Here is a 16,437-nt window from a genome sequence, read left to right on the forward strand (position 1 = left end):
GTGCATGAGAGGATTCCCCCCCATTGTGTAAAGCACTTTGAGTGTCCAGAAAAGCGCTGTATAAATGTAAGGAATTATTATTATTATTATTATTATTATTATTATTATTATTATTATTATTATTATTATTATTATTATTATTATTACTTTTATTATTATTATATTGACCCTAAAATGGCTTTAAAACAATTAAAAACAGCTTTTATTCTAGTCTAAATAAAACAAAATGTATTATAATATTATAGAAAATACTGTAAAAAAATTATTGTCAAAAATTATTAATAAAAATTAAATATTAGATAATAATATATTCTATGTTACAATTTTTAATGACTAATATCTTGCAAAATATCTATAAAAATGAGAACATTTTTATTACAATATATTATTTCATAAAAATATAACATTTTGTTTATTTATCTCAAAAACTTGATGATTAAAATGTTGTCAGCAAGTTATTTGAGCAGACTTTGTTTTTTCCAGTAAGCATTTTCGGTTGATAATAAAAATAATAATAAATAATAATAATAATAATAATAATAATTGTGTGTTTTATTTGTATTGTGCTTATCTAAATTCCAAATCACTACAATAGAAGATATTAAACGCATAAAATAAGAATAAAAACGTTCTAAATACAGAAACAGTACACAACAAACTATCGCTTCAGTAAATATGTCTTAATCGACAATTTAACTTGATCCAACGTTGGTGTTTTTTTTTTCAGATATTCCATAATGCATGCATATATAAGCATAGGTGTACACGAGTGGAATATCCACAGAGCCGAACACTGAGCTATTTTGACCTTTGACTGTTGCATTGGGTCGGCACAGCAACAAACAAACGCTCATTAAAATGAATGGGTTTCATAGCGCAGTGCTTTCTACCTCCATTGTGAAAGACAATTTACTCTGCTTGTATATTATATATGTGTAAACAAATACAAAACATGGCTGCAGTGTAAACAAATATGGCTGCAGTGTAAACAAACATGGCCGTAGTGTAAGCAAACATGGCTTCAGTGTAAACAAATATGGCTGCAGTGTAAACAAACATGACCGTAGTGTTAACAAACATGGCTTCAGTGTAAACAAATATGGCTGCAGTGTAAACAAATATAGCAGCAGTGTAAACAAATATGGCTGCAGTGTAAACAAATATAGCAGCAGTGTAAACAAAAATGACTTCAGCGTAAACAAATATGGCTTCAGTGTAAACAAATATGACTTGTGTAAGCAAATATGGCTGCAGTGTAAACAAATGTGGCTGCAGTGTAAACAAATGTGGCAGCAGTGTAAACAAACATGGCCACAGTGTAAACAAACGTGGTTGCAGTCTAAACAAACATGGTTTCAGTGTAAACAAACATGGCTTCAGTGTAAACAAACATGGTTTCAGTGTAAACAAACATGGCTTCAGTGTAAACAAACGTGGTTGCAGTCTAAACAAACATGGTTTTAGTGTAAACAAACATGGCTTCAGTGTAAACAAACGTGGTTGCAGTCTAAACAAACATGGCTGTTGTCTAAACAAACATGGCTGCAGTATAAACAAACATGGTTTCAGTGTAAACAAACATGGTTTTAGTGTAAACAAGCATGGCTTCAGTGTAAACAAACATGGCTGCAGTGTAAATATGGCTCGTGTAAACAAATATGGCTGCATTGTTAAGAAACATGGCCGCAGTGTAAACAAACGTGACTTCAGTGTAAACAAACATGGCTGCTGTCTAAACAAACATGGCTGCAGTGTAAACAAATATGGCTGCAGTGTAAACAAATATAGCAGCAGTGTAAACAAAAATGGCTTCAGCGTAAACAAATATGGCTTCAGTGTAAACAAATATGACTTGTGTAAGCAAATATGGCTGCAGTGTAAACAAATGTGGCTGCAGTGTAAACAAATGTGGCAGCAGTGTAAACAAACATGGCCACAGTGTAAACAAAGGTGGTTGCAGTCTAAACAAACATGGTTTCAGTGTAAACAAACATGGTTTCAGTGTAAACAAACATGGCTTCAGTGTAAACAAACATGGTTTCAGTGTAAACAAACATGGCTTCATTGTAAACAAACGTGGTTTCAGTCTAAACAAACATGGTTTTAGTGTAAACAAACATGGCTTCAGTGTAAACAAACGTGGTTGCAGTCTAAACAAACATGGCTGCAGTCTAAACAAACATGGCTGTTGTCTAAACAAACATGGCTGCAGTGTAAACAAACATGGTTTTAGTGTAAACAAACATGGTTTTAGTGTAAACAAGCATGGCTTCAGTGTAAACAAACATGGCTGCAGTGTAAATATGGCAGTAGTGTAAACAAACATGGCTGCATTGTTAAGAAACATGGCCGCAGTGTAAACAAACGTGACTTCAGTGTAAACAAACATGGCTGCTGTCTAAACAAACATGGCTGCAGTGTAAACAAATATGGCTGCAGTGTAAACAAACATGACTTCAGTTTGTTCTCCATATTGAATTGCATGTTAGTGAGGTGTGTTGTGTGACGGTTGTGTGTGTGTGTTGTGTGTTTCTGCAGTGCTGAACCAGCAGGCGCACCAGCAGCAGCAGCAGCACCTCCAGCAGCAGCAGCAGGTCCCAGTGCAAGTCCCGGTGCAGGCCCCTCAGCAGCAGAGCTCTCAGCCCATGATGAACCTGAGCGCGCAGCAGCACCAGCAGAAGATGAGGCTCCAGCGCATCCAGATGGAGAGAGAGCGCATCCAGAGGAGACAGGAGGAGCTCATGCGACAGGTGAATGCACTACATACAACACACATGCAGTGGGGGAAATATGTGTTGAACACATCATCATTTTTCTCAACGCATATTTCTAAAGGTGCTGTTGACTTGATATGTGCACCAAATGTTGGCAATTCATATATGCGAAGAAAACAAAAGTAATTAGTTTACAAATGAAGTTAAAATGAAATGATGCAGAGAAACAGTATTGAACACATGAAGAAAGGAAGGTGTAGAAAGACATGGAAAGCCCAGACAGCAGCTGAAATCTCTCAGTAGTTCTTCAGCAAGCCTCCGCCCTTCCTCAGTGTAAATGAACATCAGCTGCTTCAGTCCAACATCTACATTAGCAGGAGGATGAAGATGAACATTTCAGCAAGACAATGATCCAAAACACAGCCGAGGAGACTCTCAGATGCTTTCAGAGAAAGAAAATCAAGCTGTAGAATGGCCCAGCCAATCACCTGACCTCAATCCAATAGAAAATACAAGATAAAGCTCAGATTTGATAGACGAGACCCACAGAGCCATCAAGATTTTGACACTCTGTTGAAGTCTGTAAGAAACTTCAGGTACGTCGCGGGGAAACTCGCCCCCACCGCTCTTCAAATACGTCGTGCGCAACTCCTCGCCCCCAACCGCTCTTCAGATACATCGCACGCACACGCCCCCACCGCACCATTATAATTGAGTGTGTATGGGTGTTTCCCAGTACTGGGTTGCAGCTGGAAGGGCATCCGCTGTGTAACACATATGCTGGAATAGTTGGCGGGTCATTCCGCTGTGGCGACCCCTGATAATTAAGGGACTAAGCTGAAGGAAGATGAATGATTATTATGTTTAAAATCATTTCATAATGTATATCACGTTGTTTATTTCTAGTAATGCTGGTAAACTCAAACAAAATGTTGCATTGGCACAAATGTAAATAATTAACTAAGAATAAATGACTTGCTAAACTAACTGAAAACTTCACATTTGAAATAAGATAACGTTGAACATCTTTCGTCTCTCTATTAAATATAATATGTAAATATGCCAATAAGAAGTGTTTGTTCCCAAAAGGGAGACGTAGAACTGAAATAAATGAGTTCCAGCACATAGGCCAGTTTTAATAACGCGTGTTTCACTGTGGCGCCCCCTGCTGGTGCTGATGTTCAGCAGCATAAATCAGCGATTGAGAAAGACCTCACACAGAAAGTGTTTATCTTCTGCCTCTCTGACTCTCTGCTGACTCCATTAACTCCGCTTGTGATGATGGACGTGTTTTTATGCCAGAGCACATGCTGTTTGCGCACCGAGACTGAAAAAGGAGGTTAAAAAGATGATTCAGCTGCTGGTTTCTGCTGCTGGATGTCCTGGATTGTTGTCATGCAGCTGTTTCTGTGAACACACTCCACCCTCTAACTCACATGCTCACAGACACACTCACATATATATATATATATACAGCTGAATCAGAATTATTAGCCCTCCTGAACTCCATGATGACAGCACATAATATTAGACTATATATTCTTCAAGACACTAGTGTTCAGCTTACAGTGACATTTAAAGGCTTCACTAGGGTAATTAGGGTAAAGTTAGGGTAATTGGGCAAGTCATTGTATAACAGTGGTTTGTTCTTGAGACAATCCAACACTAATATTGCTGAAGGGGGCTAACAGTATTCACGTAAAAATGGGTTTAAAACTGTTAGGTCTTGCTTTTATTCTAGCCGAAATGAAACAAATAAGACTTTCTGTAGAAGAAAAAATATGATAGGAAAAATTCCTGAATCTGTTCAACATCATTTGGGAAATATTTGAAAAAATACATAAGTAAATTCACAGCAGGGTGAATAATTTTGGACATCAACTGTATATGACACTGGGAATAGTCAAAAATACAATGTTTGTCTCCTTAGTAAATTAAGCAACCCGGGCTCATTGTGGAAACGTAGCCCCGCGGACGTTTTCGCGGATCCGCGAGAGCCTGCTGTGCACGCTTTTTTGCGTCTAGGGCGCCTCTCGGGAGTGCGCGCCGTTCGTGTCCGCACTGTTCTCGCGCGAAAAGCCGCCGGATCGGCTGACCCTACCGCCCATCCTCTTCCTCCTCCTCCTTCCCTAAACCCGAGTGACGGTTTGCAAAAGCTGTCCAGAAAAACAAACAAACAAAAAAAAAGCAAAAGCCCTCGTCTTCGATTTCGACCGCGTTTTCGGATCCCGCCGCGTTCTCGCTCTTATTTTTCGGATTTTGTTTTTCATCTTACCTGATTTCTGGAAGCGCTGTTCCCCGGACTCGATCCCGGTCGTCGTCCCCGCGGTCGGCTCCTCCTCCTCCGGGACCTCCGCTCCGCAGACGCAACGCTGTGAGCTAAGCGGACAAACTGGTTGCATCGGGAAAGCCCTCCACTCGGAGGCGAGCCGTCAGCCGGCGAGCGCGAAGAGGAGGAGCAGAGCGGCGCCACACCGCCCTGCAGTGTTCGCTCGAATAAAACTAAACGCGTTCGTACGTACCTCCGGCCACGTAAATCGCGGTCTCCAGAAACGTCCGCGGGGCTACGTTTCCAGAATGAGCTTGGGTTGAAATTAAGTCATTCATAAACATATCTAAACTTTATTTTTTATTAGTAATATGCATTGCTGGGAAGTTGAACCTTGTGTGGACAACTTTCAGAGGGATTGTCTGAATATATTGATTGTGTAGATTGCGTCTCAGCTAGATAATGTCCAATCATAACAAACCATACTTAGAGTATTTAGCTTATTTATCAAAACCTAGTTAGTGGTTTGACCGTTCATTGTCATTTGTTGTGTCAAATGAATCAAAAGACTTTACTTCCACACGAGCACAATAAGACCTGAGATGTATAAAGTACTAGAGACCCAGACTTAATAAAAGTACAAGAGCTGATCCAGCTGTGGTGATTGGGGTTACAGTGTGTGTGTGTGTTTCTCCAGGAGGTGGCGCTCCGGCAGCTCCCCATGGACTCTGATAATCTGCCGCCAGTGGCTCCAGCCATCGGCTCTCCAGCGATGAGTGCGGGAAACATGCCCAATAACAGCGCAGACCCCTTCCTCAACAGGCAAGTGTCCAATACACTGATACAAATGTGTATTATGGTTGGGGTTAGGGCTATGGTTAGGCCATAAACACTACCATTAACCCTATAAAAAAGTGTTTGTGACATATCAGGACACAAATGTGTATTATGGTTGAGGTTAGGCCTATGGGTAGGCCATAAACACTATCATTAACCCTATATAACAGTGTTTGAGACATATCAGGACACAAGTGTGTATTATGGTTGGGGTTAGGGCTATGGTTAGGCCATAGACACTATCATTAATCTTATATTAAAGTGTTTGTGACATATCAGGACACAAATGTGTATTATGGTTAGGGCTAGGGCTATGGTTAGGCCATTGATAATATCTTTAGCCAGATATAAACTTGTTTGTGACATATCAGGATACAAATGTGTATTATGGTTAGGGTTAGGGCTATGGTTAGGCCATAAACACTATCATTAATCTTATATAAAAGTATTTGAGACATATCAGGACACAAATGTCTATTATGGTTAGGGTTAGGGCTGTGGGTAGACCATTGATAATATATTTAGCCAGACATAAACTTGTTTGTGACATATCAGAACACAAATGTGTATTATGGTTAAGGTTAGGGCTATGGGTAGGCCATAGACACTATCATTAACCTTATATAAAAGTATTTGTGATATATTAGGACCCAAATGTGTATTATGGTTAGGGTTAGAGCTATGGGTAGGCCATAGACACTATCATTAACCCTATATAAAAGTGTTTGAGATATACAGTATCAGGACATAAGTGTGTATTATGGTTAAGGTTAGGGCTATGGTTAGGCCATAAACACTATCATTAATTTTATATAAAAGTATTTGTGATATATTAGGACCCAAATGTGTATTATGGTTTGGGTTAGGGCTATGGTTAGGCCATAGACACTATCATTAACCCTATATAAAAGTGTTTGAGATATACAGTATCAGGACATAAGTGTGTATTATGGTTAAGGTTAGGGCTATGGTTAGGCCATAGACACTATCATTAATTTTATATAAAAGTATTTGAGACATATCAGGACACAAATGTCTGTTATGGTTAGGATTAGGGCTGTAGGTAGGCCATTGATAATATCTTTAGCCAGATATAAACTTGTTTATGACATATCAGGACACAAATGTGTATTATGGTTGGGGTTAGGGCTATGGTTAGGCCATAGACACTGTTATTAACCTTACATAAACATGTTTAAGACATATCAGGGCACAAATGTGTATTATGGTTAGGGTTAGGGCTATGGTTAGGCCATAAACACTATCATTAATCTTATATGAAAGTATTTGAGACATATCAGGACACAAATGTGTATTATGGTTGTGGATAAGGTTATAAAAGTGTTTGTGACAAATATTATTATTATTATTATTGTATTATTGAAGAAGGTGAATCATAAGGACATTGCCGATGTCCCCAAAAGTATATAAATCACACAGAATGAGGAAACTACACACAGTTTCCTGTCAGAGGCAGGGTTAGGTGTAGTGTTGGGGGAGGGGGGTAGAAAATACAGTTTGTTCAGTTTAAAAGCGATGGATACCTAAGGATTATGTTCATCAACTTTGGTGTGTGTGTGTGTTTGTGTGTGTGTGTGCAGTGGGCCGTATCACTCGCGGGAGCAGAGCACAGACAGTGGACTAGGCCTGGGCTGTTACAGCATCCCGACCACTCCTGAAGACTTCCTCAACAACATGGAGGACATGGACACAGGTACAAAACACCCCCATGCTGTACAGCCATAAAAACATTGTGTGGTGTTATACCACAGGGCTACTGAGGGCTTGATTCTGATTGGCTGATCGGCGTTCTAAGAGGTTTGGAGTTATTTTACAGCTAAAACAGTCGAAAAGGGAGGAGAAATGTCATGTTTGGAGGAGAAATGTCATGTTGCGGTCTCAAAGTCACTGGGATTTAAATCCTATTTGAATGAAAAACCTTTTAAAAAAGACTTGTTGTGTTAAAATCACTGCAATATGACCGTGGACACACTCTACCTGAACACGGTTCGGCTTAAACAGCTTCCGTCAGTGGATTTTGCATCATAGGTGCCCTTAAGCTAGCATTGTTAGCTAATGATTTGTTAATACCGTGAATTGTGTCCTAAACTAAAGCGTGACCGTTTCCTCACATCTGTTCTCTTCCGTCTGCAGGGGAAAACATGGTTCCTGTGAGCATGAACGTCCCACCACAGAGCCGCTTCCCAGACTTCCTGGACTCCATGCCGGGCACCAACGTGGACCTGGGCACCCTGGAGGGTACAGACCTGATGCCCATCCTCAACGACGTAGAGTCGGTCCTGAACAAGAGCGAGCCCTTCCTCACCTGGCTCTAGACTCGCACACACTCACACACTAAAGACTCTTTATATAAATATATCTATTATATTATATATTCAATCAGCCTCTTCCTCTAGTCTCACTACTTTAGCTGTCGGATTTGTGCTCTCAAAGTCAAAGAACAAAGCCAAAGTGTTTAGCCTGTGAACAAATAAGCGAGCATTGGCCAATCAAACAGCACTGTGTGTTCATGTGTGTGTGTACTTGTTTATATATCTCAGTGGGGACCTAAAGCTGAATGCACACAGACTCATGTGGACTTGTGTCACCGTGGGGACCAAAATTGAGGTAAACATGCTTATAAATAAGACTGAATGAAGTGTTTTGAGGATTTGGTTTGGGTTTAAGGGTGTTGTTGGGGGGAGGGGTGATGAAATATATGGCTTGTACAGTAGAAACATCATTATGGCTATGAGAGTCCCCACCGGGATATAAGAACAAGGTACATGTGTGTTTGTGTTTAGATTGATCACGCTGATGTGTGTATTGCAGCACAGGTAACCCAGAAGAGAGTCCAGCTTTACTGGGTCAGTCTCATGAAGCCACTCAGTCGTGTGTAACACCCCATTCACACGGGGCGTCAGCGTCTCCGCTTCCTGTTCACTTTGATAGGGTTGACATCAAGCGTTGCCGAATTGCATTGTGGATCAGTCGGCGCCGCTATAGAGGCGTTGCTTGCTGCAGAAGTTGGGACTTTCTCAACTTTTTCAAGCACTGACAAAAGCGTCAGCCAATCAGATCACCGTATGCAAACACACCAGCTCAGATAGTGGCCGATTGCTGAATAATTTCATTGGCTGACACTGCTATGCTGATCGCAACGCCCTCTGTCAATCGTTGACACTGAAGCCCAGAATGAATCGGGCGTAAAAGCTCATTTACGCCAACGAACAAACACACAACGATAACAATTCCTGAGTTACTTTTTTTCTTACAGCATTATTATACAACTCAGGCTCATTGTCGAAACGTAGCCTCGCGGACGTTTCTGGAGGCCGCGAATTACGTCTTGGGAGGTACGTATTTTTGCAGTTTTTGTTTTCGCGAATCCGCAAGAGGCTGCTGTGCTGCGCTTTTTCGCGTCTTGAACGCCTCTCGGGAGCGCGCGCCATTCACGACTGCGCTGTTCTCGTGCGAAAAGCCGCCAGAGGTCGCTGTCGAGCAACCGTCTGTCCGACTGACGGACTGAATGACGGAACAATCGACTGGGCAGCCGGTCAATTGGCCAACCTAGCCACCCTCCTCCTCCTTCCCTAAACCCAAGCGTCAAGAAAAGCCGTCCAGAAAAGCAAAGCAAAAGGCCTCGTTCGAATTTGACCGCGTTCTTCATATTTCCCCACATTCTCGCCCCGTCACAAACTCGTGTGCCTTCATTTTTTGGATTCTGTTTTTCATCTTACCTGATTTCTGGAACTGCTCTTCCCCGAACTTGAAGCCTGTTGTTGCCGCGGCCGGCTCCTCCTCCTCCGGGCCTCCGCTCTGCCGACGTAACACTGCGAGCTAAGCGGACAAACTGGTTGCGGCGGGAAAGCCCTCCACACAGAGGTGAGCCGTCGTAGCCAGCGAGCCACCACAGCGGCCCATACACCGCCCCATAGCGTTCGCTCGAAAAAACCAAATGTGGCCATACGTACCTTTGGCCACGTAAATCGCGGTCTCCAGAAACGTCCGCGGGGCTACGTTTTCAGAATGAGCTTGGGTTGTTTATATATGACACTATTTTCAACTACAAATGTAAAAGCTTTTAGTTTACGCAACAGCAGTCAGGTTTCCATCGGCCTGTGGTAATTCGCATTTTAAAGTACTGCATGTGAATCAAGTAAAAAAAAATGTTATAATTTCCCCCAAAAAAAGTTTTACACTTATTTGTGCTGGTTTTAGATTTGTGTGAAAGAGTTATTGTTAATACTGTGAGACGGAAACATAATAAACTTGTAGCTAATATTAGTGACCAATTAGGGGCGGATCACACCGAATATGCTTTTTTCGTTCTGAAAACGAGAGGCGCACCGCACTGCCTTTATTTGTTGACATGAAAAAAAGAAGTGCACTGCGCTTTTTCTGTTGCTAGGCAATCACTGAACCAGATGCGTATTGTGCGCGAGAACTGCTGTTGTTGTAATTGTAATATTTAATAATATGTGAAGCTTTACAAACTAATTTCGAAAGGAGCACGTGATATGATTGATCTCAGCTGGTCTCTAATCTGTAATCGTTAGCAAGCCAATCGAGTTATTCCAAACTCACTATACATATCCTCTGTAGTATTACTCCCTGGTTGCGGGAGATTGGTCTGAAATTCGGGATACTCCCATTAAAAACGGAAGTGATGGCAGGTGCTTTCCAGTTTAATAATGATTTGACCAGCTGTAGTTAGAAATCAGACTGTTATATCTTCTAAGCGTAAGGGCTTATTATGCGGTTCTGTCGCCATCTTGTGGATGGAAACGTCAACGTCTTTGGTCTACTCTATGGCAGGCTAATGGCCGCCGACAAGCTCTCAGAAATAGTAAATATTTAAAATAGGCTCTATTCTTATAAATGAGCATAGTTGCAATCTAAACAACTACTTTCTCCGCTAAAAACGCCTCAAACTGTAGAGTGTCTGTCTGCTTGTTGCTGGCTGTATGTGGGCGGAGTAATACACAAAGGTGAAGGGTGAAGAGGCCTTTGTGTGATGTTACTGGCAAAATATTGCACGGCTATCAGCCAATCAGAACCAGACAGAACTGTTGTATATATATATAATGCGATCATGATTTTCGAAAGTATTACATCGCTTTGTAAACGTTTATTATTATCATTAGTTGAGTCTTCCTATACAGTTTAATAGAGCGATTGGCCCTGGAATCATGACGTCACACTTAACAAGCGAATAACTACAATACACTACTGCGAAAGCTGTGCTGTTATACTTATGTTTGTATTACGTTCAGTATAAATGACTTTTTATTGTTCGTCTTCATAATATTGTAGACGATTCCAGACGCATAGTGTTTACAAAATACTGCCACCTACTGGCCTGGCAAACATATTGCAGTGTTGTTTCTACAGATCTGTGCGAAGGGCGATTGTTTGGTCGATTTTTTTTGGTATGTTGATGTAAATAAACGCTGAGTGTGCTTTGCAATCTTTCGTACAATATATAAACTCGCATTTCTGAAAATAAATCTGGCTCAAGAATAACAATAAGACAGATTTCAGGATCGTAATACTTTTGGTTAGTGTATTTACTAACACTAACAAACAATGAATGATACAGTATTTATTCATCTTTGTTAACACTTGCTAATGAAAATAAAGCTGGTCATTGTTAGTTCGTGAACTAATGTAAATGAGCGTAAATGTGGATTTTAATAATGTATTACTAAACGTTAACGTAAGACCATCAGACCATTATTTTAAAGTGTGAATGCATTTTTATTAAATTTATTGCTAAGAGAATCATCACTGAGAATTACAATCAAATTCAACAATCTAAACGTTATTACCTAATTTTCCGCCTGTTTTAATACGCTAAAAATATAAACGTATTTAAGTTGATTCAGTTATCCTATCTTTATTCCCGACTTTAACCTAGATCAAGAATCATCAATGTCTCGGTGTGCTCATGAGATTGACCCTGCTTTAATTTCTCACATTTATTGCCAAATCACTAGCAGCATTGCGTCTGTCGAAAGCTTTACATTGTGAATATGACTCTATTTCAGAAGCGTTTTTACTGTTATTCCAGTGTAGTTATTGTGTGATGCTCCCGTTTGCGTTCGTAGACAAGCGTTTCATATCATATATGTTGTTGTTGTTGTTGTTTTTTAATGTACTGCTGCAGTATTCCTATTTTCTATTCTGTGCTCTTGACATCTGGTGCATTTAATTAGTTTTGCAGCTGAGTATTTATCAAGAGCTACTTTTTAAGTAGATTGTAGATTTGTTTCCTTTTTTCAGGAATATTAAATATCGACGCACTACACGTATGGATTCAGCTGATCGTCAGTCCCTCAGTATCTTCAGGGAATATCTGCATCAAGTGTTTTCTTATACCAGAGATAATTTTGCATTGGTTTGGATGATTAATGGGGCTGAATATGTTTTTTTTTTAATTATTATTATTATTACTGATTTTATAACCCCAGCTGCAATCCAGTTCAATATATAAACATTTTACGTTTTTTTTTTGGTAGCACTTTACTTGAAGGGGTGTTCATAAGACGAGGATATGTTACAATTTTACATTTTGTCATTTTAGTGGGTAATTCGTTCATTCGTGTGAAAATGTATGATTTTTAAAAGGAGGCGGGGCTTCTGTGACCCCGCCCCTAATCCCGACTGTCATTGGGGGATGAGCAAATCGTTCAAAAATGTACAAAAGAGATCGTCCAACTAACACAAATTAGCCACTAAATCAAAAGTTACGAATTAGCATGAGATATCGTTGATAAGACCATCATGACGACTTTATAATCATGACATGACACATGTCATGAATATGAATAGGATTTTATTTATGCTTATGACAAATGTTATAAAAAGTCGTTTGTTGCTTGACATAAACAAATGCAGAATTACCTGTCTTTGTCAAGACGACATGACATAAATACTTCATAACATGTCTGTCATGACAATGACATTTTCATAAACTCTGTCATGACGACTTGACAGACAAATGCATTATAACCTGTCCTTGTCATGACGACTTGACATAGACAAATGCATTATAACCTGTCTTTGTCATAACTTGTCATAATGCATCATAACCTGTCTTTGTCATGACGATTTGACATAGACAAATACATCATAACCTGCCATTATATTTGTTACTATTATATTTGGCAACTTGACAAACCCATCGTAACCTCTCTTTGTCATGACGACATTATGGCATTGACATAAATAATTCATAACGTCTTTGTCATGACAATGACATAAATACTTCATAACCTCTGTCATGACGACTTGACATAGACAAATACATCATAACCTGTCATTATGTTTGTTATGGCAGCTTGACATAAATACATCATAACCTGTCTTTGTCATAACGACTTGACAAATGCATCATAACCTGTCTTTGTCATGTCAACTTGACATAAACACATCATAACCTGTCTTGTCAACTTGACATAAACTCATCATAAGTCATAAACATGTATGAAGTCTCATTTTATGCATGACCTGTGTCATGTTTATGACAGATTTATGACAGGTTATTCACTTCTCATGACAAATACATCTCAAACCATGTCATCTTTGCATTTAAAGTGACGAAACTGAGTCTTAAGCATGCATGCAATCTCATTTTATGAACGACCTGTGTCATGTCATGATTATGAAGCTCTTATGACAGTCTTATGAACACCACCTCTTCAGATAAAGCGTTATTGTTGTTGTTTTCTTCTTTTTTTCTACACAGGTCTACTTTTTGTATTGCATGTGTGATCTGTCTGATATTCATAGAACACAGGGGGCGTATAAACCCCCTTATTTTGTGTACGGTTACTCCAGAAGGGTTGTGAATTAGGAAGTGTGTTGGTTTGTGGATCGTGCAGATGGTTGAGTTTTTATTTTAGTAATCGTAGGTCAAACTGAGCTCATGATGTCCTCTTATATGGATTGAATGGTTTAGTTTTGGGTCAGAAAGGGCTGTTCTGATCTCTCAGAAACACTTGCTTCAGTTTCAGAACGCACCAAGAGGAACGATGCAAAGATTTTTGCCTGTTTTCTGTGATTTAAACTGCTTCTCCAGAACCTATATAACGTGTTATAATGGAGTGGATTATAAGGCTTCAGTGTGCTGTTGTGTTGTGGGATGAGATGAAATCTGCATTCAGCTTTTGTACGATCACTGAAGTCGCTCACATGCTGGAAAGCTCGGAAAACAAGGAGGAATATGACTGTGTACGTGCGAATCGTGGATGTAACCTCTGAGATTATCTCCCAAATTGTCAATAAAATCAAAAGGATCAATAAAATAGTTTTATTAGCATGAATGTGGAGCTGTGCTTCATTCTCTGTCTTGTTTCACTGTAAAAAAATGCTGGGTTCCACGCAATTGCTTCATGTTGTCCCAACACAACTTGACATGAATTGAACATAAAACAATTAAGCTGTCAGAAAAAAAAGCTCGTTTTAGATACGTAGTGTGAACAAACAGAAGGATAGGAGAGTTTTACCCATGCATGATCCGCTTGTTCCAAACCTTATGACTTACTTTCTTCTGTAAAACGCAAAAGAAGATATTTTGAAGAATGTTGGAAATCTGTAACCATTGACTTTCATGGTAGCCAAAAAATTCAATGGCTTTCAAACATTTTCCAAATTATCTTCAACAGACAAAAGAAACTCATAAAGGTGAAATAATAAACCAGTAAATGATGACAGGATTGAATTTCTGGGTGAACTGTGTCTATACTGACAATTAGTTGGGCTACAACAGGGGTTTTCAAAGTGTGAGGAGCGCATCCCCTGGGGGGCGCCAGAGCATGTCAGGGGAGGCGCGGGAAAAAATCTTATATAATAAAAATATAATTATTATATGTATTTTTATTATATTTAAACGTGTTAATTAAACAAAGCTAAAAAAATAATACGTCAAAAAGGCCATAGCTGTGAATTCGCTTCTGTTTGGCAAGCTCGCCAATACAGGTATATGCCTGCTAACACAATGGATCGGTTTCTGAGACCCCCCGATTCAAAGCCTTCAAGTTCAGGGCTTAAACACAAAAGACGACGATATGATGATCAGTATTTGAGTTTAGGATTTACGTGGACAGGACCAGCTGATGAACCACGACCTTTATGTGTGGCTTGTCAAGAAATTTTGGCTAATGACAGCATGAGACCCGCTAAACTTCCACTGTTTTGACTGGGATGGACAGTTCTTGGATCTGTTCTATTCATATTGAACCATCATCCTAGTTTTAAAAACGTTATATTAAAATACTTGTTATTACTCTGTAAATAATTGCACTTTCATGCAAATGATGATAAAAGTGAGTTAACAGTCTGACATCTGTCTGTGTCTTTATATATATATATATATATATATCACTGTCACTGTGACGGGTAGGGTTAGGGGTGGGGTTAGGCATTAATGCAGCCCAGATTGCTCTGCACCACGTCTGCAGCCAGACCCTCTCCTATTAATATGTCAAATCCTATTAAGTTCAACCACACACAGAGACATTGTGTGTGTGTGTGTGTGTGTGTGTGTGTGTGTGTGTGTGTGTGTGTGTGTGTGTGTGTGTGTGTGTGTGTGTGTGTGTGTGTGTGTGTGTGTGCGCGTGTGTGTAAACTAAAGAACATTCTCATTCCAACAAATTTCACCAGCATGGCCCACGCCACACTTTAGACTTTACTGTAGGGATGGTAACAGTGGGATGAAGGGGAAGGGGAGTAAGAAGATGACTGGTAAACAGGTGGGTAAGTTGATCGGGCGTCCTACTATGCCCCGAGACTCAGAGTGTGGGTACTGTCTGTAATAGTTTAACAGAGTGATTGGACCCCTCGATTCAACCTTCGTGTAGGAGTGAAGAGAGTTATAGGATTGTGAATGGGAAGCGAGGAAATGGAGGGAGGGAGGGAGGGAGGGTGGGTTTAATTAAGTGTAAGGGGGTAGGTGATTGGTTAAGGAGACAAAGTGAGGTGTGAATCCGCCACTGAACTTTCTGCTGAACATTAAACAGTAATTTCAATATCCGAAATCAGTACACTACAAGTATATATTGTGTATACTACACTACAAGCTATTGTGTATAGCAGAGCACAGCTTGTATTGTTTTATAAAAACTGCATTTGTAGAAGTAGCCCATGTTAAAGTGCAGACATTAATAAACAGTGTAGAGCTGTGAGTGTCCAGCAGGGGTCGCTGCATCATGCGTGTTTCAGGTTTGTTCTGTGCAAAATACACTTGTAACTCTGGAGTCATCACTGACAGTGCACTGAAGGCCTCATGTTGGTTTATAAGTGACTGATTTTAATTATTCAAAAACACTGTTTTTATATGATTTTAATTCAATAAAAACTGAATTACTGTTGAATTAATGGTGTGATGAAAACAGTAAAGGTTCTTTAACATTTTAATCATTTGATCGACTGATGACAAACACATTTAAAGTGCAAACATGCTCTTTATATTATAAACTGTCCCTCAAAAAAAGGAAAACATGAAGTTTTAAAGAACTGTTTACCAGTAAAAGCTCATCTGAGGAATCGAATGTGGACATTGCATGGAAAACATTTTTGGAACGTGTAAAAATAGTATATCTGACATTTATATTT

The 16,437-nt window shown here is 39.7% G+C and overlaps 1 protein-coding gene across 2 annotated transcripts in view; it reads left to right on the top strand.

The window, feature by feature from the left end:
* wwtr1 (WW domain containing transcription regulator 1) overlaps window positions 1-14,144 on the top strand; it is a 74,206-nt gene extending 60,062 nt beyond the window's left edge. The window contains exons 3-6 of one of the 2 annotated variants that reach the window (XM_005161848.6): window positions 2,539-2,750; window positions 5,684-5,805; window positions 7,422-7,534; window positions 7,975-14,144. In XM_005161848.6, coding sequence (XP_005161905.2) covers window positions 2,539-2,750; window positions 5,684-5,805; window positions 7,422-7,534; window positions 7,975-8,156 — 629 coding nt within the window. In that variant the 3' untranslated portion in view covers window positions 8,157-14,144. 2 annotated transcript variants of the gene reach the window in all.
* The last annotated feature ends 2,293 nt before the right edge of the window (window positions 14,145-16,437 follow it).

Source organism: Danio rerio, chromosome 22 (genome assembly GCF_049306965.1).
Source record: "Danio rerio strain Tuebingen ecotype United States chromosome 22, GRCz12tu, whole genome shotgun sequence".
Lineage (NCBI taxonomy): Eukaryota > Metazoa > Chordata > Actinopteri > Cypriniformes > Danionidae > Danio > Danio rerio.